Source organism: Peromyscus leucopus, chromosome 2 (genome assembly GCF_004664715.2).
Source record: "Peromyscus leucopus breed LL Stock chromosome 2, UCI_PerLeu_2.1, whole genome shotgun sequence".
NCBI lineage: Eukaryota > Metazoa > Chordata > Mammalia > Rodentia > Cricetidae > Peromyscus > Peromyscus leucopus.
Genome location: NC_051064.1, coordinates 53837685 through 53860273, shown reverse-complemented (window position 1 = coordinate 53860273; position 22589 = coordinate 53837685). Strand labels below are relative to the sequence as shown.

The window sequence follows — 22589 nt, the reverse complement described above, 5'->3', positions numbered from 1 at the left end:
ACTACCTACGTGGGTTATCATTACAACCCGACTAAACTAATAAGGGTTCAGGCCATTGTGCCAGGTTCTTCCAGCAGCTTATAAACTAAGGAGCCAATCAACTGGAGCCAAGTAGGAGAGGCCTCCCCGGAGGGGAGTAAAGGCTCTTTTACCAGGCGATCTGGCCAATTCCTTGTGCTGATTGGTCAAGGATCCCAATCCGTCGAGGAAGCGTAGTGCTGCGGCCAATTGACGTGGCGTTACTAGGCGTGTTGCAGCCTTGAGGCGGGGTCAGGCCACAGGCGAATTTTCTGATTGGTTGTGGTCTGCGGGTTGCTGGGGAGAGGCACGGAGGGGCGGGCACGAGTCCCAAGGCAGGCGCTGATTGGTTGGGATGAGAGCAGCTTTCCTTCCGATGATTCGGCTCTTCTCGGCTCAGTCTCAGCGAAGCGTTTGCAGCCGTCGTTTGATTAGTCGCTGCCGCTGCCCCCCTCGCGGATCAGGAGCCAGCGTCTCCCGCCCGCCCGCCGCCCCGGTGCCGCTGGGAGGAAGCGAGAGGGAGGCTGCCCGAGGGTCCGTCACTGCTGTTGATCCACCGCCTGAGTGAGTCCAACCCGGGCCTAGCCGGTCGCCTGCCATTCTCGCAGCCGTTACCCTCAGGCCGCCACAGCCGCCGACCGGGACAGGCGCGCGCCATGGCCTCTGGAGCCGAGTAAGTAGATGCGCGCGCCCGCCCCCCCGCTCGCCCGCCCGCCCGCCGGCCGCGGCGGCGCGCTCCGTGGGATCCGCCGCGCTGGCTAGGCCCGGCGGGGCCGCGTCCGAGAGGCTAGGCCGGGAGGAGAGAGACGGAAGGGGAGGGAAGGGGCGAGTGAGGGCCTCGGGCCGGGCTGTGCACCCGCGCGCCCCCTAGGTCGGGCCCGCGCTGGGCCCGGGTCGGAGCCTGGGCAAGATGGTGCTGTGTCATGCAGGCCCCGGCCGGCCTGACCGGCTCCCTCGGCACGGCCGTCCCGGCCCTGCGTAGGCCTTAGGGTCCCCACCGCCGGCGCGGGGCTCTCTGGGCCCGGGACGCGCCGTTCGGCCGCCTGGCCGGCCGTACGCGGAAGACCCCGAGCCCGCGAAGAGCAAACACTGCGAGCCGGAGGCCCCGACTGGGGCCCAGTGGGCGTGGACTTCGGGCCACGTGAAGGCCTCAGGAGCCCTGAGACTCCGGGGAAGGCCGGGCCGGGTCAGCCGCGGTGGAGCCCGACGGCCTTGCCCGAGGTGGGCATCTTTTGCACCCTGGGGCGTGAGGGCCTGTTAGGGAGAGGGCAGGTCGTGCAGCTCTCAAATGGCAATTTTTTCTCCCCCGCCACGTTAGGCCTGTTGTAAATCCTGGAAGCTTTACCTAGTACTAGTATTTTTTTTTGCTGTGTCCAGAACGGTGTTTTTCTATTTTAAGGTGCTGGAGTTAGAATCTGAGTTGGTTTTGTTTTGCTTTTGCTTTCTCTATTTAGGTTTCAGAGATTGCAGGTTAGAGTTGGCTTTACTCCTAAATAATTCTTAAAGACACATCTCTTCCCCAAGCAGCTACTATCAGAGATTGTCTGCGTCTTTGGATTTTATCCCCCGGCCCCCCCAACTTTATCTTTCAGGAAAGCATCAAATAAAACCTAGTCACTTCAGCCCATTCAGTTTAGAAACTAGAGCTTCCCATACAAAAAACAAGCAAAAATCAGCAAGCCTAGGAAGCTATACAAATCTTCTCGCAGTTTGAGGCGATTAAATGTTTTAAGTTTCATTTCCTTGTGATAAAGAATTCACTCAGTTGCTTAGTTAAAAGGACTGTTAATACTTTAAATAGCCAGGGTGGGTGGGGTGGTATACACCTTTAATTCTATCACTTGAAAGAAAGTTCTAGGCTAGCCTGGTCTACATTGGAAGTTCCTGGGCTACATAGACCTTTCCTCAAACAACAAAATACACTTTTAAAATATTCTGTAGTATTTTACCTTTTCTTTCTTTTTTTTTTGTTTTTTGAGACAGGGTTTCTCTGTAGTTTTGGTGCCTATCCTGGATCTTGCTCTGTAGATCAGGTTGGCCTTAAACTGCCTGGTTCTGTCTCCCTAGTACTGAGATTAAAGGCGTGTGCTACCACCACCGCCCGACTCCTTTCTTTTTTCTTTTTTTTTTTTTCTTTTAAATTATTAAAATTTTGGTTTGTTTTTCGATACAGGGTTTCTCTGTAGCCCTGGCTGTCCTCTGTAACTCAATCTGTAGACTAGGCTGACCTCGAACTCCATCATCTGCTTCTGCTGGGATTAAAGTCTTGCTCCATCACTGCCCAGTGTAGACCAGACTGGCCTCAAATTCAGCCATGTAGTCAAGGCTGTTTTTGAACTCCTGGTCTTGCTGACCCCTCCCACCCCCCAAATAATGGGGTCATAAGAAAGTCACAGTGTTCCCCACTTATATCCAGATTTTTTTAAAATTAAAATTCCTGAAATCTGGCACATAGGTGGTTTCTACCTCTAAGTTGATGGTTCTTTCCTGAACTTCTTCCAAGTTCCCTTGTGTGGTCTTTGAGTTCTGGAAAGGACCTGAGTCATGTAGATTGTAGGCGATTTCCCTAAAGCACATTTAGAGCTGCAGTTGCTCTCAGCTCTTTTAGAGGTTACCAGCTCTACTCTCTATGGGTAGTTGAATTACATGTCTTTAAGGGCATCCCACTCAGCTTTAGAGCCAGGGTCTGGACTGATAGTCAGATGGAGGTTGACCTGAAATGCAGTTTTCTTTCTTTCTTTCTTTCTTTCTTCTTACTTTCTTTCTTTCTTTCTTTCTTTCTTTCTTTCTTTCTTCTCGTTCAGTGCTACTCTCCCTCTCTCTCTGCTCTTTCTCTATACTAAGTGATAACTTGAGGTATTATCTTCAATCCAGTCCTGTAAATAAAATAAGATGGGCAGCCTCTAGGGGAAGACATCTTGAATAGATATGGGAAAGTAGAAAATTTGGTGGATTTAGACTTTTATTTTTGTAATCTCAGCAGCATTGTGGCCAAAGTGACACACCCTTTGAACTGAGGAGGCAAGTTAGAGCTAAAGAAACTACTCTGGGAAACTAGTTTATCTAAAGTAATGGTTAAAGATGTAACATAGCTGAGTGGTGTGATGCATGCCTCTGATTTCAGTCAGGAGGCAGGGACAGGAGGATCACTGCAAGTTCAAGGTCAGCTTGGTTTACATAGCCAGGCAGGGCTATATATAGCAAGACCCTTTATTAAAATAATAAAAACTCAACAAAATAGTCTGTGAGGGTAAGATGTTTTCAGTGTCAGTGCTTTTTTGTTTGATTTTTGCTGTCTCATCTCAGCTCCTAGAAAAGTGTGATGCTTTGTAGATACCCATTTATGATTACTTAATTGATTATTATTGAAATAATCTTGCTATGCTACTCAGACTGGTCTGGAGTCTCCTGGCAATTGCTGAGATACAGGCATGAAGCACTATGCCTGGCTTTTATTAATTTGTTAAAGAAATAGTTTTTCGCCCCTTGATTTGCTTTTTCCATTGTTTGATCTCTATTTTGGTTAATACTCATGTTTCTCAGAGGTTGGAAGAAAAGTGTTTTGGGGTTTTGTTTCACTATATAGCCCTGGCCTGAAACTCTGTAGACCAATCTGGCTTCAAATGCATAATCTACCTGCCTCTTCCTCCCAAGTGCTAGGATTGAAGGCTTGTGCCACTGTTCCTGGCCAGAGGTAACTTTTCAAGGGGGAGAGTCCACTGAGTCTAGTAAGTGAAGGCTAGAAATGAACTAGTTATGACATTTGGTACCGGTGTAATGGGTAAAGGCACATGCTACCAGACCTGACAACCTAGGTTCAACCCATTAAACCCACATGGTAGGAAGACAAAGCAACTACCATAACATATATATGGTCAGACAGATAAAAAATAAATGTAGAAAGAAAGGAATTAGTATCACTGTCCAGTGACTAACACTAGCTTCTAGGAAAGTGATGGCAAATTAGTTGCTTGGGAGGAGCCCATAAGGTCTCACCAGTTCCTCAGGAGTTACTGGCAGCTAATGGTTTGCATGGGTAAAGGAACACATTTCCTAAAGTAGTGTAGCCACTGACAAGTTGCTCCTGTAAATAACTAACCCCTCATCATGTGAGCTCTTTCTTAATGTACCTAATTGGTTCATATACACAAAGAATCACTAAAGAAAGAAGGGCAGCTGTTAGGAAGAGGAAAGGGAGAGGGACAAAAGAGGGCTGTAGGGGCTAATATAAACATACATGCATGTATGAAAATGTCAATGAAACCCTTCATGTATAATTAATACATGTGGTAATAAACATTAAAAAGGAACGTAGTTTCTTTTTTCCCTTTTTTTCTTTTTCCTCTTCAAAACGGGTCTTTCTGTGCAACTCTGGCTGTCCTAGAACTCACTCTGTAGACGAGGTTGGCCTCAAACTCAGAGATCTGCCTCCCTTGAGTACTGGGATTAAAAGTTACACTGCTCAGCAGGGACTTAGCAGGGATTTAGGTTCTTTTTTGTGTAGCTTTGGCGAATTTCCTGGAACTCACTCTAAAGCCCAGGCTGGCCTTGAACTCACAGAGACCCGCCTGCCTCTGTCTCCCAGTGCTGAGATTAAAGGCGTGTGCCGCCACCACCCAGATTTGAGGTTTTGAAATTTCCCATGTTTTAAAATTTCTTGATTTTTGCCTGGTCATGGTGGCACACGCCTTTAATTCCAGCACTGAGAGGCAGAGCCAGGTGGATTTCTGTGAGTTCAAGGCCAGCCTGGGCTACAAAGTGAGTTTCAGGAAAGGCGTAAAGCTACACAGAGAAACCTTGTCTGGAAAAAGAAAAAACAAAAAAAACCCCACAAAAACAAAACAACAAATTCTTGATTTTATTTCTGGATCAACCAAAGTCATGTGCTTCTACAGAAAGGCCAGGAAATTCCTTTTGAGTTAGATCCTCTTTCTGAAGGCTCTAGATGTGTTTTTGTCCTGTTGTATATTACTTTTTATTGTGTGGGTTTTTTGTTTGTTTTTTTGGGGAGGAGGGGTTCAAGACAGGGTTTCACTGTGTAGTCCTGGCTGTCCTGGAAATCACTAGACCAGGCTGGCCTTGAACTCATGATCTGCTTGCCTCTGCCTCCTGAGTACTAGGATTAAAGTCGTGCACCACCACACCTGGCTTTGTTTTATGTTGTTTTGTGCTTGGTGTTCTTGTGGTACTAGTAATCACTCTTGGATTCATCACATCTTGGCTTATTTTTTGAGGAGGGTAATGCTAAAAGTTGTGTTTTGTTGTACTGAGGTTTACTTGATGGAACATGGCCTTCCTAAACCTTCTCTGGCTCACTTCATTCCCTTGAAAGACAAGCAGTAAGAAAACTTTTTCAAAGCTCTGGAATTAATCATGGTGAGCATGTGCCAGGCATTGTGAAAACATTTACATTTTTAAAATCTCATTTAAAAGAATGAACCTTGCTGGGCGTGGTAGCACACGCCTTTGATCCCAGCAAAACTGGGAGGCAGAGGCAGGTGGATCTCTGAGTTCAAGGCTAGTCTGGTCCACAGAGTGAGTTCCAGAATAGGCTCCAAAGCTACACAGAGAAACTCTGTCTGGAAAAACAACAACAAAAAGAATGAACCTTAGGTAGGTTATAGTCTTCATTTTACAGATGAGGAAGTCCAGAGAAGTTAACTAATATGATCTCGATCACAACTAAGCATAGCCAGAGTTTAAATTTACACCTAATAGGTCTGGCTGTAGAGCCCCTGTTCTGTATAGTCTTAAGAGTCTAATTTTTCTCTTGATTGCTGTTGAGCCTTTATTTCTGTTATGCCTTTTAATATTTGGCCACTTTCCTGACCTTGGGATAGGATCCCAGGGGCCTAGCAGAATGGAACAGCACTCAAAATATTAAGATACTGGAATGGGAATGAGATAAATGCTGACTATGTTCCTCATGAGTTGGCTGGATTTCTTTTATCAGAGCTTTTAAGCTTCATCTATCCATTCTTTCTTGCCTAAGTGAATCTTAGATTGATGGGCTCGGTATCTCTTAGGCCTGACCTGTTTTTTTTTTTTTTTTCCTTCTAGTTCAAAAGGCGATGATTTATCAACAGCCATTCTCAAACAAAAGAACCGTCCCAATCGGTTAATTGTTGATGAAGCCATCAATGAAGATAATAGTGTGGTGTCCTTGTCCCAGGTAAGTTGGGTGTACAGTCCAGTCTTTTAAATAGAATTTCCCCAGCTTTCTATTGTCATTTTTTTTTTCAGTGACAGATAAAGTGGGGTTTATAGGGAATTCTAGCCTAGAGGGGTTCTGCCTACCTAACGGTCAGTGACCCAAAGTTCTTAACCATGTTTTTTTTTTTTTAGCCCAAGATGGATGAACTGCAGTTATTCCGAGGTGACACAGTGTTGCTAAAAGGAAAGAAGAGACGGGAAGCTGTATGCATTGTACTTTCTGATGACACATGTTCTGATGAGAAGATTCGAATGAATAGAGTTGTTCGGAATAACCTCCGGGTTCGCCTAGGGGATGTCATCAGGTGTGTTGGGGATGGATTCTTGACCTTGTAGGGATGTGAGGCCAGATTCTATACCTTGTATTATAAACGTTATTCCCCCCCCCCCATTACAACCAGGATGGAATACTTGGCAGCTGCATATGTAGGGAGCCACCTGGTCATGAGGAAGACTCATGTTTCCAGGGTTTTCTGTAGGTGGCTTTACCTTTCTAGACTACAGAATCCACCTCTACGTGGTCCTTAGGACAAATCGGCATTTCCATGGCTTTCTTGATGCCTCTGTTTTGTTTTGTTTTTGTTTTTCTTATAAAGAAAACATTTAATTGAGGCGGCTCGCTTACAGTTTCAGAGGTTCAGTCCATTATCATCATGGTGGGGAGCGTGGTGGCATGCAGGTAGGCATGGTGCTGGAGTAGCTGGCCTCTGTTTTCCCCCCTCAACTGGGGAAGTATAATCCCTCTACTTACAGTTGGGTTTGGCGGTGCATGCCTTAAATCCCAGCACTTGGGCGACAGAGACAGGTGGGTCTGTGATGGTCTACATAGTGAGACCCTGTCTCCAAAAAGGAAAAGGAAAGCAAAAAAGAGAAGTAAACCTGGGGAGAGGAGGTAGAACTAGGATTGCTCTAGTATGAATGATTTTGGTTTTTCTACCCAACTAGGCATGAGTCTTCCACAGTCTCCAGTTTTTTTTATTTCTTTCACTTGACATCAAAAGTTTTCACTTGTCAAACCTTGCTATCCCCTTTTCCCCTTGTAAAACTGGGCTATCAATATTAGTTAGAAGGCCAGACATGGTGGCACATGCCTGTATTTCCAGTAATCTCAGCACTTGGGAGAGACAGGAAATGGTCAGTATTAACTGGAAAGGATTATCCTTGAATATCCCATATTAAAGATCCCAGTAGTAGAACTGTGCATATGTGGGCCTTCAGATATTCGTAATTTTGCCTTAGTGGTGAGTGGACTTCTATTATCTCATGTGGATGTGACTTGTCTTGGTTCTGCTTGGCTGTTCCTTTGCCTCCTCTTCCCACCCTGCTTTCCTTCTTCTCTCCACCTAAGGCCATCCCTGCCTTTTCTCTCTCGCTTGCCATCAGCTGTCTGTGCCAGGCCCTTTCGGACACCCAGTGCTTGGGGCTGCAGTGTGGTTGGTAATGTGGAGTCTGCTTGTCATCCTCAGCATCCAGCCATGCCCTGATGTAAAGTATGGCAAACGTATCCACGTGCTACCCATCGATGACACGGTGGAAGGCATCACTGGCAATCTCTTTGAGGTATACCTTAAGCCGTACTTCCTGGAAGCTTATCGACCCATCCGGAAAGGTGAGAGAAACTGAGTTTAAGAATGGTTGTTACTTGAGTGAACTTTGGAACAATTCCATGTTTTCATATGTATGAGCATGCATATATATATCCTTACACATACTTGTCTGCCCTCTTACATCCTTCTGTGCTCCATGATAGTAAGTAGTATCTCTGAAGGATGATCTGCTTTTGCTGGCTGTCAAGTTGAAAGTGTGTGTACAGCTCTACCATTGTTGTTGTAGTGAAAGCTTAGGCTGTCTATACCATAAAAGTTAAAAGGGGCTTTTGTCATATCTTTTCTGTATACTAGTCCGGTGTAGCAGAAGAATGCAGTACAGGTTGGAGTTTTACTATTGCCTGGTATCGGGAAGGAATCGAGAAGGAGGGTATAAGTAATATCTACTGAGTGAGCTTTGTATTTTAGATCATGGGGTCTAGTGAAGAATTTCACTTGGTCTTGTACTTGACACCTCTAATTTCACTTTATATTGCTTTGTATTATAGGAGATATTTTCCTTGTCCGGGGTGGCATGCGTGCTGTGGAGTTCAAAGTAGTAGAGACAGATCCCAGTCCTTACTGTATTGTTGCTCCAGACACAGTGATCCACTGTGAAGGGGAGCCAATCAAGCGAGAGGTGAGTTATTCCCTCATCCTAGTTCCTAACTTTCTGTTTTTTGTTTGTGGTGCTGGGGAATTGAACCCAGGGTCATGTATATGTTAGGTAAGTACTCTGCCACTGAAATACATCCCCATCTTACAATTTTATTACCACTCATGTAGCATTTGTGTTGGTTATTAAGCTGAATGCTTTTGGAGATTAGATGGCCTTATGGAAGTGGAAAATAAAACCATCTAAGTATTTATTCAAAGAACCCAATGCCATGGATTTGAGATGAAGTTTAAAAGATGTAAATGATTGGCACTGAGTGTGGTGGTACATGCCAATAATCCTAATGTTTAGGAGGTGGAAATAGGATTGCTGTAAATTTGAGTCCAGCACTATGAAGTGAGATCCTGTCTCAAAAAATATAAATGGGTTGGAGAGATGGCTCGGTGGTTAAGAGCATTGACTGCTCTTCCAGAGGACCTACCTGCAATTCCCAGCACCCATATGACTATTTGGTCAAATTATCCCTCTCATTACTTCTTTCAACCCCCCACCTATTTATTTATTTATTATTGAGGCAGGGTTTCTTTGTGTAACAGTCCTGAATGTCCTCGGACTCGCTTTGTAGACCTGGCTGGCCTCACTCACAGAGATCTCACCTTGGCTCTGCCTCCCAAGTTCTGGGATGAAAGATGTGCTCTACCACTGCCCAGCTTGTTTGTTTTTGAGACAGGGTCTCACTATGTCACTTAGACTCAGAGATCTGCCTGCCTCTGCCTCCCAAGCTGGGATTAAAGGCATGTGCCACTATGCCTAATTCCATTGATTTCCACCTTGGTTCTCTTAAAATCTGCCTGCTTTCATGTCTCTGTTTTCCTTTCTTTTTTTAAAAATTTTTATTTTATTTATTTTTTTTGAGGCCCTACTGAATTTATTTGGAATTGATCTTTGCTACGTGGGGGAAGGTTATTGAACAGCAACAGCTTAACAGTGGCTGTACCACTAAGGAATATGATTCCATCTCCCAGCAGTCATTATGAACTGCCTGTAACTCCTCAGGGTGGGGTGGTGCCTTAAGAACCACCCATCCACTCCATTCGAAATGGGTGTTGATGGGCCCAATCATGTATAGATCAGCTTTAGTTTTTTTTGTCTTATTTATTTTGTTTTTGTTAAATTTTTTGTTATATTTTTGTTTTTGTTTTTTTATTGAATGCTTTGAGCTTGTCTCTCTTTTTTTTTTTCCTCGAGACAGGGTTTCTCTGTGTAGCTTTGCGCCTTTCCTGGAACTTGCTTTGTAGACCAGGCTGGCCTCGAACTCACAGAGATTCGCCTGCCTCTGCCTTCCAAATGCTGAGATTAAAGGTGTGCGCCACTACCGCTTGGCAACTTTAGTTTTTTTAGGGATCCTTTATCAATGAGACTAAGGACTATGAGAGAGGAGGTTTGGGGTGGGTTTTTTTTTGAGGGGGGGTGTTTTGGTTTGGTTTCTTTTCCTTGATAGAGTATTGCTTTATAGGCTGTCTGGAACTCACTTTGTAGCCTGAGCTTGCCTCAAATTTGGCCTCTCTGCCTCTGCTTTCCAAGTGCTGAGATTACAGGCATGTGCCATTATACCTGGCTTAAGATGAGATCGGTGTAGAAGAGAACCTTCTTATACAGCATGTTTTTCCCACACCAAATAGTGGGAGGATTTAGAGAAATTGTATATTTGCTGACAATACTGTTCCTGTTTTTTGTTCTCTCTATTCTTCCATATTCAGGATGAGGAAGAGTCCTTGAATGAAGTAGGCTATGATGACATCGGTGGCTGCAGGAAGCAGCTAGCTCAGATAAAGGAGATGGTGGAACTGCCACTGAGACATCCTGCACTCTTTAAGGCAATTGGTGTAAAGGTGAGCATCCTGAGCTCTGAGGATTCTAGGAGGGTGCTTAATAACTCAAGTGTCTAATCAGTGGTGTGACTGATTCCAAAGAGGTAATATATTCTTTGGGTTTATAGAAGGCTCTAAATTCACAGAGGCCAGAAGAATGCATCATATCTACTAGAACTGGAGTTGCAGGTGGTTGTCAGAACGAAACTTGAGTCCTAAGGAAGGAGCAGCCAGTGCTCTTAAATGCTGAGCTCTCTCTAGCCTCCAGAGTCTTAAATAGTATCAGGGTAGAGAGAGCCCTGGTTCTCACCCCTCACTAGAGCCCTTGTTTTGTTTTGTTTTGTTTTTATTTTTTTTCTTCGAGACAGGGATTCTCTGTGTAGCTTTGTGCCTTTCCTGGAACTCACTTGGTAGACCAGGCTGGCCTCGAACTCACAGAGATCCACCTGGCTCTGCCTCCCGAGTGCTGGGATTAAAGGCGTGCGCCACCACCGCCCGGCTTACTAGAGCCCTTGTTAAGCTAGTTTATTAGCATGGATGGAGTTGGGGGAAAGTAAGCTCCTGACCCTAACCACTCTGTACTGTCCTCAGCCTCCTCGGGGAATCTTGCTATATGGACCTCCTGGGACAGGGAAAACCCTGATTGCCCGAGCTGTGGCAAATGAAACTGGAGCCTTCTTCTTCCTGATCAATGGTAAGAAACTTGCTCCATCTAGTATCTGTCTAGACCCATTTCTGAGTTGGGCAGCTCACAGACACATCCATTTGCACCCATACCTTTTAGCACATTTTAAAAAATTGTTTTATTTTGACAAGTTTGTTCTGTTTTGTCTGCATTTGCATCTGTATACCATATGAGTGCAGTGCCTGTGGAGGCCAGAAAAGAGCATCAGATCCTCTAGAACTGGAGTTCTAGCTAGCAGAGTAGCCAGTCCTCTTAACTGCTGAGGCATCTCTCCAGCCTAGCTTTTAGCCTTTTTGTTTGTTTGTGTATGTGTTCTTATGTAGGGGTATGCATACACAGGTTCTTCAGATGCATTCTACCTTTTTAGAGACAAAGTCTCAAACCTGGAACTGTCAAGTATGTTAGGTTGACTAACCAGCTAGCCCTAAGAATCCACCTACCTCTCCAGTGCTGGGTTTACAAATGTGTGTCACCATACCTGTTTTTCTCTAACTTGGGTATTTATGCTTCTAAGGTGGGTTCTTTAGTACCTGGGCTATCTCTATAGCCTCACTTAAGCATTTTCTGGTGAATGAGTATGTTTTCAGGGTGGGGGATGAAGGGTGGGGTGAGATAGAGGTTGAGACGTGGCCCTGGCTAGTTTGCTTTGTACTACAGGCTGGCCTTAAACTCACAGAAAACCACCTGCCTCTGCCTCCCAAGTGCTGGGGTTCTCTGTCTTTTTTTTCCCTTGAGAAAGTTTGTGGACCGATAACCTGAAGACATGATAATCAAAAGTTGTTTTTTTGTGTGTGTTTTGTTTTGTTTTTGAGGCAGAATTTCTCTTAATGTAGTTCTGGCTGTCCTGGAACTCAGATCCACCTGCCTCTGCCTCCCCAGTCCTGGGATTAAAGGTGTGCGCCACCACCACCCGGCTGAGAGGAGGGATTTTTGTCGCCTTTAAAAGAGCTATTTTATTAATTTATTGTGTTTGTATGATCATGCACACATGGAAGTCAGTGGACAATTTGAGGGTATTATTAGTTTCTTTTTACCACGTGGGGTCCAGGATTAAACTTTGGTTATCAGGTTTTGTAACAAGCACCTTGACCCCATAAGCTACCTCATTGGCCCTATCATTGTCTATTCTGTATCTTTTCAGGTCCTGAGATCATGAGCAAATTGGCTGGCGAGTCAGAGAGCAACCTTCGTAAAGCCTTTGAGGAAGCTGAAAAAAATGCTCCTGCTATCATCTTCATTGATGAGCTTGACGCCATTGCACCCAAAAGAGAGAAAGTAGGAACTTTCCCAAGGGGATGGTGGGGACTTGAAAGGCCCTGACTTAGCTTCTAACCAGACATACTGTCTTCACAGACTCATGGGGAAGTGGAACGTCGTATCGTGTCTCAGTTGTTGACCCTTATGGATGGCCTAAAGCAGAGAGCACACGTGATAGTTATGGCAGCAACCAATAGACCCAATAGCATCGACCCGGCCCTACGGCGATTTGGTAAAGATCTCAAATTCTTTCCAACTTGTTCTTTTTGTTTTAGTTTTTCAAGACAGGGTTTCTCTGTGTGTATCCCTGGCTGCCCTGGAACTCTCTGTAGACCAAGCTGGCCTCGAACTCAGAGATCTACCTGCCTCTGCATCTTGACTGATGGGATTAAAGGTGTATGCCACCACTGCCCAACCAAACTTGTTCTTACTCATTGGTATGTTATAGTTCTGCTGGGTTGATTTCCTTATCTCACCTCTGTCTTTGATCAAAGTTACTTAATCCTCAGAATTTCTTTTAAGTTCTTTGCCATGGCAGGGCCTAAGGTCTTCTTCCATTCTGTATTCCATCTATAACAGTGGTTCTTAACCTTCCTGATGCTGCCACCTTTTAATGCAGTTCCTCATTTGTGGTGAGCCCCCCAACCATAAAATTACTTCATTGCTACTTTCATGACTAATTTTGCTACTGTTATGAATCATAATGTAAATATCTGATATGGGACCCTTGTGAAAGGGCCCTTTGACCCAAAAGGGGTTGGTGACCCACAGGTTAAGAACCACTGCTCTGGAGTAACCACCTAATCTTGGTTTGCCAGGTTGTGAGGCTTTAATGTTAACTCTAAATGAGTTCTGGAGTGACTTCTCTGTAGACCAGAAATTACCACTGTTTTACATTCCTGCATTGTCCCACAGGTCGCTTTGACAGAGAGGTAGATATTGGAATTCCTGATGCTACGGGACGCTTGGAAATTCTTCAGATCCATACCAAGAACATGAAACTGGCAGATGATGTGGACTTGGAACAGGTGGAGTGGTGATGATGGCTGGTCAAAACTTAGGGTAGCTCTGTTTTTAGGAAGTTGCAAGGGACTAACTACAAACATAGCCTAAGATGAGAAGATTCAAACAGTAATTTTAGAACTTTGGGAGAGTGAGGCAGAAGGATCTTGAGTTTAAGGCCAGTGTGGACTACATGGCAAGATCCTGTCTTTTCATTTTTTTAGATCTGGGTGGAGATTATTTTGATTTCAGGGCAGGAATATGCTTCTTAGTTGTTGTTTTAGAGAAAGTATGAATTGTTGGAGCTGCTTTATTTCTAGCTCCCAAATCCAGGCTTGGGTATTTAACCCCACTGCCAGTAAAAGGTCTGCTAAAGTATATCTCTTCAAGAAAATAGGAATCAGATAGAAATCATGGGATGGAGTCAAGATTCTGTTTTTGATCTTCTCTCTGAAGGTAGCCAATGAGACTCATGGCCATGTGGGTGCTGATTTGGCAGCTCTGTGTTCAGAGGCTGCTCTACAGGCCATCCGGAAAAAAATGGACCTCATTGACCTTGAGGATGAGACCATTGATGCTGAGGTCATGAATTCCTTGGCAGTTACTATGGATGACTTCCGGGTAAGGACCATATCCCCAAATTAGGAACACAAATATATATTTTGTTGTGTGCCCCCCCCCCCATCCTCACTTTTTTCAAACATCCTTTTTAGTGGGCCTTGAGTCAAAGCAATCCATCAGCACTTCGGGAAACTGTGGTAGAGGTGCCACAAGTAACCTGGGAAGACATTGGAGGCCTGGAGGATGTCAAACGGGAGCTTCAGGAGCTGGTTCAGGTAGACTAATTTACTCTAGGGTGGTGGTGGGTCATTGCCTCAGTATGTAGTAATTGGCCTTTTTGGTCTCAGACTCAAATTTACTTAGAATTGTGAGTACAACTCAGAAGCTACTGTTAACCAGTTTTAGATAGTAAGGAGCCTATCTTTAAAAAACTTGCACTATAGATCATAGAATATACCATAAAGTAGATGATATGCTTCTGATTATTAACGATTTTATTTTCAAATATGGAGGTTGCCCTTAAATCATCTTTGTTTTTCTTCTAGTATCCTGTGGAGCATCCAGACAAATTCCTCAAATTTGGCATGACTCCTTCCAAAGGTGTTCTCTTCTATGGACCTCCTGGTTGTGGGAAGACCTTGCTGGCCAAAGCCATTGCTAATGAATGCCAAGCTAACTTTATCTCCATCAAGGGCCCTGAACTGCTCACCATGTGGTTTGGGGAATCTGAGGCCAATGTCAGAGAAATTTTTGACAAGGTGAGCTATCAGAGGCTGACTGATGTTCATATGTTTGGGGCATGGTAGTATAAGAGGCTTTTTCTCCAGAGTCAAAACTTTTTATTATAGGAAGCTCAGTTGGGGCATGATGATTATTTTATTTTCTTCTGAAGTCTGAGAAATCTAGTTGTGTCAATATTTGAGTTGATCTCTTTCTCTCTCACAGGCACGGCAAGCTGCCCCTTGCGTACTCTTCTTTGATGAGTTAGATTCAATTGCCAAGGCTCGTGGTGGTAATATTGGAGATGGTGGTGGAGCTGCTGACCGAGTCATCAATCAGATCCTGACAGAAATGGATGGCATGTCCACCAAAAAGAATGTGTTTATCATTGGAGCTACCAACAGGCCTGATATCATTGATCCTGCTATCCTAAGACCTGGCCGTCTTGATCAGCTCATCTATATCCCACTTCCTGATGAGAAGTCCCGTGTTGCCATCCTAAAAGCTAACCTGCGCAAGTCCCCAGTTGCCAAGGCGGGTGCACGTTTATCAGCCAGCCATAGGGATTTTTTTTTTCTGTGAAGCTAATGTAGAATGTTCTTTGATTGCTGGGTAGGATGCCATTGGGGATTTCTGGGTTAGCTCAAGGGAACATGAAAGATTTGTGAATTTTAGGATAATTTATGAAATACAGAATAAAATGAGGTGGCAGAGGCAGGAGAAAGTGTATGTAGATCTGTATGCCCCGTGGGAGGAAGGCACAATGCTAACGTAGCTCTTTTGCTTCCTTTAGGATGTGGATTTGGAGTTCCTGGCTAAGATGACTAATGGCTTTTCTGGAGCTGATCTGACAGAGATTTGCCAGCGTGCTTGTAAACTGGCCATTCGTGAATCTATTGAGAGTGAGATTAGGCGAGAACGAGAGAGGCAGACAAATCCATCAGCTATGGTGAGTCAGTGCACTGTCCAAATATGCCAGTCTGGGGACCATTGTCCATGATCCAGTTGAGAGTGGAATGTATTAGAAAGGTCTCTTGACTGAGAAGACATTAAGCAGGGTATCTAAGAAAATGAATACTAAACTGGGGGTGGTGCATACTTAATTCCAGCTCTCAGTGGTGAATGCAGGAAGATGAAGTACAGGACCAACCTGGACTACATTAGATTGTCTCAGAAAAAAAGGATGGGAACCCATGTAGGAGAGATGGGTTGGCTATGTTCTCTGTTTAAACTTGATGCCATGAGGGATCTGACACCCTCATATAGACATACCCCAATGTACATTAAATAAATAAATGAATCTTAAAAAAAGAATTAAAAAAAAATCAGAATGTTTGAAGACAGAATTTCCAGGCCAGTCTAGGCCTGGTCTCAAAAATAAAAAGCAACTACAAAGTATATGTTACTGGAAGTAAAGTTTCTAGGTGGAACAGTGTACAATATAGTGTGTAATGAGCATTGAAGAGCTGTGGTACAGTAGTCTTATGAGCTATACACCCTTTCTAGGACTGATTTCTATGTATCTCACACATCTGAGTTTGTTAACTGCTACAGCAGGAGCAAAAGTGCTCTTAGGACACTTAAGCCCCTGACAACCACTGATAAGAATTCTATCTGTATAGTTTTCCCATTTCCAGGATGCACTGGCACATTTTTAAACAGAGCAGTGGTCTACTTTTAGGAAGTTTGGCCTGGAATCTGATTAAGGTTGGATTGGAGATGGAGAGTCAAAGATCACTAGACTGCTGCACTAATGGGAGTGTAAGGAGGCCAGGGATAGACTGCAAGCTGGGTCCTAACTAGCATAGTGGTCTGTGCTTATCAACTTTACAGGAAGTAGAAGAGGATGATCCAGTGCCTGAGATCCGCAGAGATCACTTTGAAGAAGCCATGCGCTTTGCCCGTCGTTCTGTCAGTGATAATGACATTCGGAAGTATGAAATGTTCGCCCAGACACTTCAACAGAGTCGAGGTTTTGGCAGCTTCAGGTAATCTTGTTGGTGGCAACGGGCAGTTGCTAAGTTGCTTGGGGGACTTGTAGAAACAGTGGTGGGAGTCATAAGGAGGCTAGAGTAGTAGTTGTGAAACCTTGCACTGGCCCTATCCATATCCTTATTTTGGTTTCTTTTGTGTATACAGATTCCCTTCAGGGAACCAGGGTGGAGCTGGCCCCAGCCAGGGCAGTGGAGGTGGCACAGGTGGCAGTGTGTACACAGAAGACAATGACGATGACCTGTATGGCTAAGTGATGTGCCAGCATGCAGCGAGCTGGCCTGGCTGGACCTTGTTCCCTGGGGGTGGGAGCGCTTACCCAAGAGGGACCAGGGGTGTACCCATGGCCTGTTCCATTCCTCAGTCTGAACAGTTCAGCTCCAGTCAGACTCTGGACAGGGGTTTTCTGTGCAAAAAAATTACAAAAGCGATAAAATAAAAGTGATTTTCATTTGGGAGGTGAAGAGTGAATTACCAGCAAGGAATTGGGCCTTCGGCCTACTACACCATTTCTGTTGTAGTTTGGGGTGGTGCAGGCAACCTGTGGGGTGTGAACCAAGGCACTACCCTCCCCATCACCACACACAGTCAAGTATCTGTACTTCTTTCAATGCTGCCCAAGCCCTCCCTTCCCCTAGCCAACCTGGGTAGGTGGACGAGGGGTCACAGTTTGCTGGGTGTTGATATAGAAAGTAGGTTGATTTTATTTTACATGCTTTTAAGTTACTGTTGGAAGACTAATCATAAGCAGTTTCTAAACCAAAAAATTTAAAAATTAAAAAAAAATGACATGTTGTAAAAGGACAATAAATGTTGGGTCAAAATGGAGCCTGAGTCCTGGCCACTGTGCCTCTTCTTTTTCTGGCTACTGAGTATACACGGGACCAAACACAAGTTCACACTTAAAAAAATACCTGATGTTGTGTAAGTGTGGTTGGCATGCAGGTAGCTTAGAGGACAGTGGTGGGTGTCAGTCCTCTCTCACCCTCACCTTTCTTGATACTAGTCTCTGCTCTTTCTTACACCTGGCTTGGGAGGTTTTTTGGGGGGGCTCTCTCTGTCTCTGTCTCTCTTTCTCTCTCTCTTTTCCTTGAGACAGGGTTTCTCTGTCTGTGTAAGAGCCTTGGTTGTCTTGGAACTCGCTCTGTAGACCAGGCTGGCCTCAAACTCACAGACATCCACCTGCCTCTTCCTCCTAAGTGCTGGGATTAAAGGTGTGTGCCACCACTGCCTGGCAGGGATTCTTTTTTCTCTCCTTCCCATCATGATGCCTTAGGAGCACTAGAATTACATACTGTTGCATCTGGCTTTGCGGGTCCTGAGATTCAAACTCAGGTCCTCACACTTTATGTGACAAGTGTTTTGTTCACTAATCCATCTATCTCCCCAGCTTTCTTTCATACCCTTGATCCATAATTAAGGATGGAAATGTGTTTATTCCTTTTCTTATCACGAGGGGAAAACCCACCAGGGACAGGATAATGCCAGGATACCTCTGGGGCAAACTGGCCACTGAGTGTATCTTGTCAGTGGGAAGACCTTAAATCAGAAATTAAAAAAAAATATTTTGTAACTCATACACTCCTGAAGACCCCAATAAAATCCCTTCTCCCTTCTCTGATGGACATCCAGGATTTCCTAAAAGCAGTGTACCCCTTTTATTTAACACATTTTAATTGAACATTTATTGAGCAGGTTGGTTGGGGATGGCGTTTTTTGTATTTTCTTGGACTATGTATTCAACATCAGTGATAGGACTGTAATGAGGGGGAGCAGCCTGGTGGAGCTACATGTGTGGTGAATGTGTTCCCCTTCCTATATTTGATATAGAAAACCAGGTCTCTAGAGCCCTTTATCCTGAAGGATTAAGTTGGGATACTCTTACTAAATTTGCAAAAAGTTTTGGAGAGTTGGGTATGGTGGTTCACACCTTCAATTCCAGCACTCAGGAGGCAGAGGCAGGCAGATCTTGGGGTTTGAGGTTAGCCTGGTCTAAATAATTCTAGGACAGTCAGGGATACATAGATTCTATCTCAAAAAAGAAGTAAAAAGGAAAAAAAAGATCTTGGGCAGGAAAGATGACTCAACCATTAAAAGCTCATACTCTTTGCAGAGGACTCCAGTAATGTGCCACCCCTTCATTACTAGCACATAGCCACACATAACATACATATCTTAAAATCTTGGAGGCTTGTGCATCCCAGCCAAGCATTGTCCACTGAGCTATACCCCCCAGTTCTGTATAATTTGGTCATTCAAGAATATTCCATAGTTATGACTGCTGTTTCTGAAGTCAGTACCATGATAACCTTGCCCCAAGAGGTTGATACAGTGAAAATAATTATCAATCCACCGAGCAGAATTGGTCATCCCAAAACCTACACTTAAAAAAAAAGTTCTAGTCTGTATAGACTAACTGCAAGACATAAGATACTTAGATTGGCTTATTACAGACTGGAACATCTCTGGACTTGTTCAGTAAAATGGATCTTTTTATACTGTAGGATTTGAGTCAATTTCCCCATCACTTAGCTTTCAGTCCTCTTGCCATGGGGGCATTCCCAGTTATGTGGTCTACAGTCTTTCTATCCACTTTGTACTGTCGCTGTCATCCTTGTAGGTTGGCAATCTGACCTATAAGGAGAAAGACTTGGGACTCCTTCATCAAGCTATAAGTGTAACAAAAGACATGGATAAGGCTGGAGAGATGGCTCAGAGGCTAAGAGCACTGGCTGCTCTTCCAGAGTTCCTAAGTTCAGTTCCCAGAAACAACATGGTGACTCACAACCATCTATCGTGAGATCTGGTGCCCTCTTCTGGCCTGCAGGCATACACACCAGCAGGATACTGTATGCATAATAAATAAACAAATCTTTAAAAACAGGAATTAAATGTATATATATACATAGATATATATAAACCCAACTTAAAAAAAAAAAAACATGGATCTTTTTCCCCAAGACAGAAGATATAGGTTAAATTACTGAAAGGTGAATTAGGATGGTTTTTACTTGTCATACAAGGATTGACAGTTGGACCTCTTAAACAACTTTTTTAGCTAAAGTGTTTGAAAATGCTCTCTGTGCTATAAGTTAGTTCTATAAGAAGGACTTGCTGGGACTGGAGAGATGGCTCAGGTTAAGAACACCAACTGCTCTTCCAGAGGTCCTGAGTTCAATTCCCAGTACCCACATGGTGGCTCACAACCGTTTTGTAATGAGATCTGGCTCCCTCTTCTGGTCTGCAGGGATGCTTGCAAACAAAACACTGTATACATAATAAATAAATCTTTAAAAAGAAGGGCGTGCTGTGATCAGAGAGTAAATTTCAGGTCAAGAATGTGGCATATCATGTAACAGCAGAAAAAGGGGGCCATGAATTTGAAAGCAAAGAAAGGATGTATGGAAAGGTTTAGAGTGAGGAAAGGGAAGGAGGAAATGTAATTACGATCTCAAAAAAAAAAAAAAAAAAAGACATAAAATACATTATAGTGAGCCAACATAGCAAAGGCCGAGATAGAGTATAAATAACTTCCAAAGACATTTGGACCCAAGATACTCTCAGAATTTCCCTTGAGAAAGTTTAGAGGATGTACAATGCCAAACTTCTCATGTCAAGTGAAATTTTTTGAGACAGGATATCATTGTAGCCCTGACTGTCTTTGGAACTCATTAGGTAGATCAGACTATTCTTGAACTTTGAGAGACCTGCCTGTCTCCCGAGTGCTTGGATTGAAGGCTTGTATCACCTCTCCTAGCTAATGACTGATTTTGTTGTGGTAGTGATGGTTAGGGATTTAACCTAGAACCTTGTGTATCCTAGGTAAATTAGCACTCTTATCACCTCCAACCTATTTCTCAGTTATGTGAGTGTGCGTTTAAGCGTTGTGTGCTACTTCAAAAGGCCAGAAGAGAGTAGGATTTCCTGGAGCTGGAGTCACAGGTGGTTTATGAAATTCTGGGGCTGAATTTGGGTCTTCTGGAAGAACAGGAAGCTCTCAAAGCCCTGAAGTTTGGACTTGCAGAGAAATGTGTTGTCAACAAAGGCACAGAGACTGAAAACAAGGGGGAAACCATACCAAAATAAGAATCCCAGAGAATATGCAGAAGTGGAGGCTAATATTTAGGTCGCAGGGCGTGTTTGAGCAGTGTAAGGTTAGGCATGTGAAGAAATGTACCTGAGTTAGTTTGGAGAGGTCAGGAACCACCCAAAGCACTTCATATCCCCAGAGTGCATTTTGTGCTACAAATGTGGGAAATTAAAGGTGGTATGGAAGTAATATTGCCAGATTTAATATTAACTCATTTTTGAGGTGGGGGTGTAGATTGCCTAGCCTATGCATGACCTTGAGTTCGATCCTCAGTATCACACAAAAAAGCTAATGCACCTTTTTCCCATTTTTCCTTATGTTTTATTTTTTGCATTTTAAATTTATTTTTAAAAATTATTTGTGTAAATAAGTGTTCTGTCTGCAGTTCTATCTGTACCACACATGTGTGCCTAATACCCACAGAACAGAAGAGAGTGTTACATCCCCTCGAACTAGAACCACAGGTGGTTGTGAGCTGCCAGCTGAGAAACAGGTTCTCTGGAAGAGCAGCCAGTGCTCTCACCATTAGTCATTCTGCCTCCTGAGAGAGAGACAGATAGTAAGAAGTACAAGTGGAGGTCAGATCATTTCAGGAGTCAGTTCTCTATCCATGGAATCCCGGGAATCACACTGGTCGTCAGTCTTGGCGGCAAACAAACACCTTTATCCACTGAGCCATTCACCAGTTTCTCCCTTCTCCACCTTTTTGTTTGAGACAGTCTCACTATGTGGTCCTGGCTGGCCTGGAGCTCCCTGTAGATCTGTAGATCGCATTGGTCTTGAACTCTCAGAGATCTGCCTGCCTCTGCCTCTTTAGTCCTGGGATTAAAGATATGTGCCATCATATCTAACCTTTTACCTTTAAGGAAAACCCAATCATCCAACTTCTATGAATATAGTACAGTGTTATCATTTATATACACATTGTTGTGCTCATAATTTATATTTACCCTTGGGGGTTGGGGTGTTTGAGGCAGTCTGTTGAGAGGCCAAGTTGGCCTCAACCTTGATTTTCCTTTTTGTCATCCTTTCAAGTGCTGGGCTTAGAGATGTGCACAGCAATACACAGCTTTATAATTTACTTTAAAAATAACCTTTATAGAAGTGGTAATGAGAGCCAGGTGTGGTAGCACATACCTTTGATCCCAGCAGGGAGGGAGAAGCAGGTGGATCTCTATGAGTAAGAGGCCAGACTGGTCTACAGAGTGAGTTCCACTGCTGTCACACAGAGAAACCCTGTCTTAAAAACAAAAACCAAACCAAAATTAAAAAAAAAAAAAGTAATTTGCATTATAGAAATTTAGAAAAATAAAAGCAAAATTATTTTTGAGGTAAGGTCTCAATATATGGACTTCCAATCTGGGATGATCCTCTTGCTTAAGCTGTTCAAGTGCTAGGATTACAGCTGTAATTACAGCATGCCTAGCAAAAAATATTTCCAGTGGCCAGAAATCATCTTCCTATAGATAGGTGTGTAAATGTGTTTCTTCATGTATTTATTTTTTTCTTTACCATGTTGAGAATTATGCATGCTAAATGAATGTCCCATCACTAAGCTATACCATAGCCCTACATGTATTTTAATTAATTTCCTTTTAGTAACTAGTTTATTGAGGCAGTATCCCATTTCATAGCCCAGGCTGACCTTGAGCTTGTCCTTGACTTTGCCTCTATAGTGCTGGGGGGTTATAGGTATGTGCTAATCTTCTACCCTACATGTAGCATTAAAAATTTTTTTTTCCTTTTGAGTTACTACTTTTTTGGCATTTTCTTTTTTGGTTGGGGAACAGGGTCTCACTATTCAGTACTGGCTGTCCTGGAACTTACTGATAGACCAGGTTGGTCTTGAACTTAGAGATCCGCCTGCCTCTGCTTCTGGAGTGCTGGGATTAAAGGCTTATACCACTATGCCTGGATTTTTTTTTTGTTGTTTTGGCTTTTTGAGACAGGGTTTCTCTGTGTAGTTTTGGTGCCTGTC

At 43.8% G+C, this 22589-nt stretch overlaps 1 protein-coding gene across 1 annotated transcript; it reads left to right on the top strand.

The window, feature by feature from the left end:
• Positions 1-348: 348 nt before the first annotated feature.
• Positions 349-17349, top strand: LOC114703224 (valosin containing protein). Its single transcript, XM_028883986.1, has 17 exons — positions 349-691; positions 6079-6190; positions 6364-6536; positions 7698-7840; positions 8327-8457; positions 10194-10325; positions 10896-10998; positions 12131-12264; positions 12343-12478; positions 13162-13274; positions 13705-13869; positions 13962-14084; positions 14355-14567; positions 14755-15063; positions 15323-15478; positions 16363-16517; positions 16669-17349. The coding sequence occupies exons 1-17, from the start codon at positions 675-677 to the stop codon at positions 16772-16774; spliced, it is 2421 nt and encodes an 806-aa protein (XP_028739819.1). The 5' UTR covers positions 349-674; the 3' UTR covers positions 16775-17349.
• The last annotated feature ends 5240 nt before the right edge of the window (positions 17350-22589 follow it).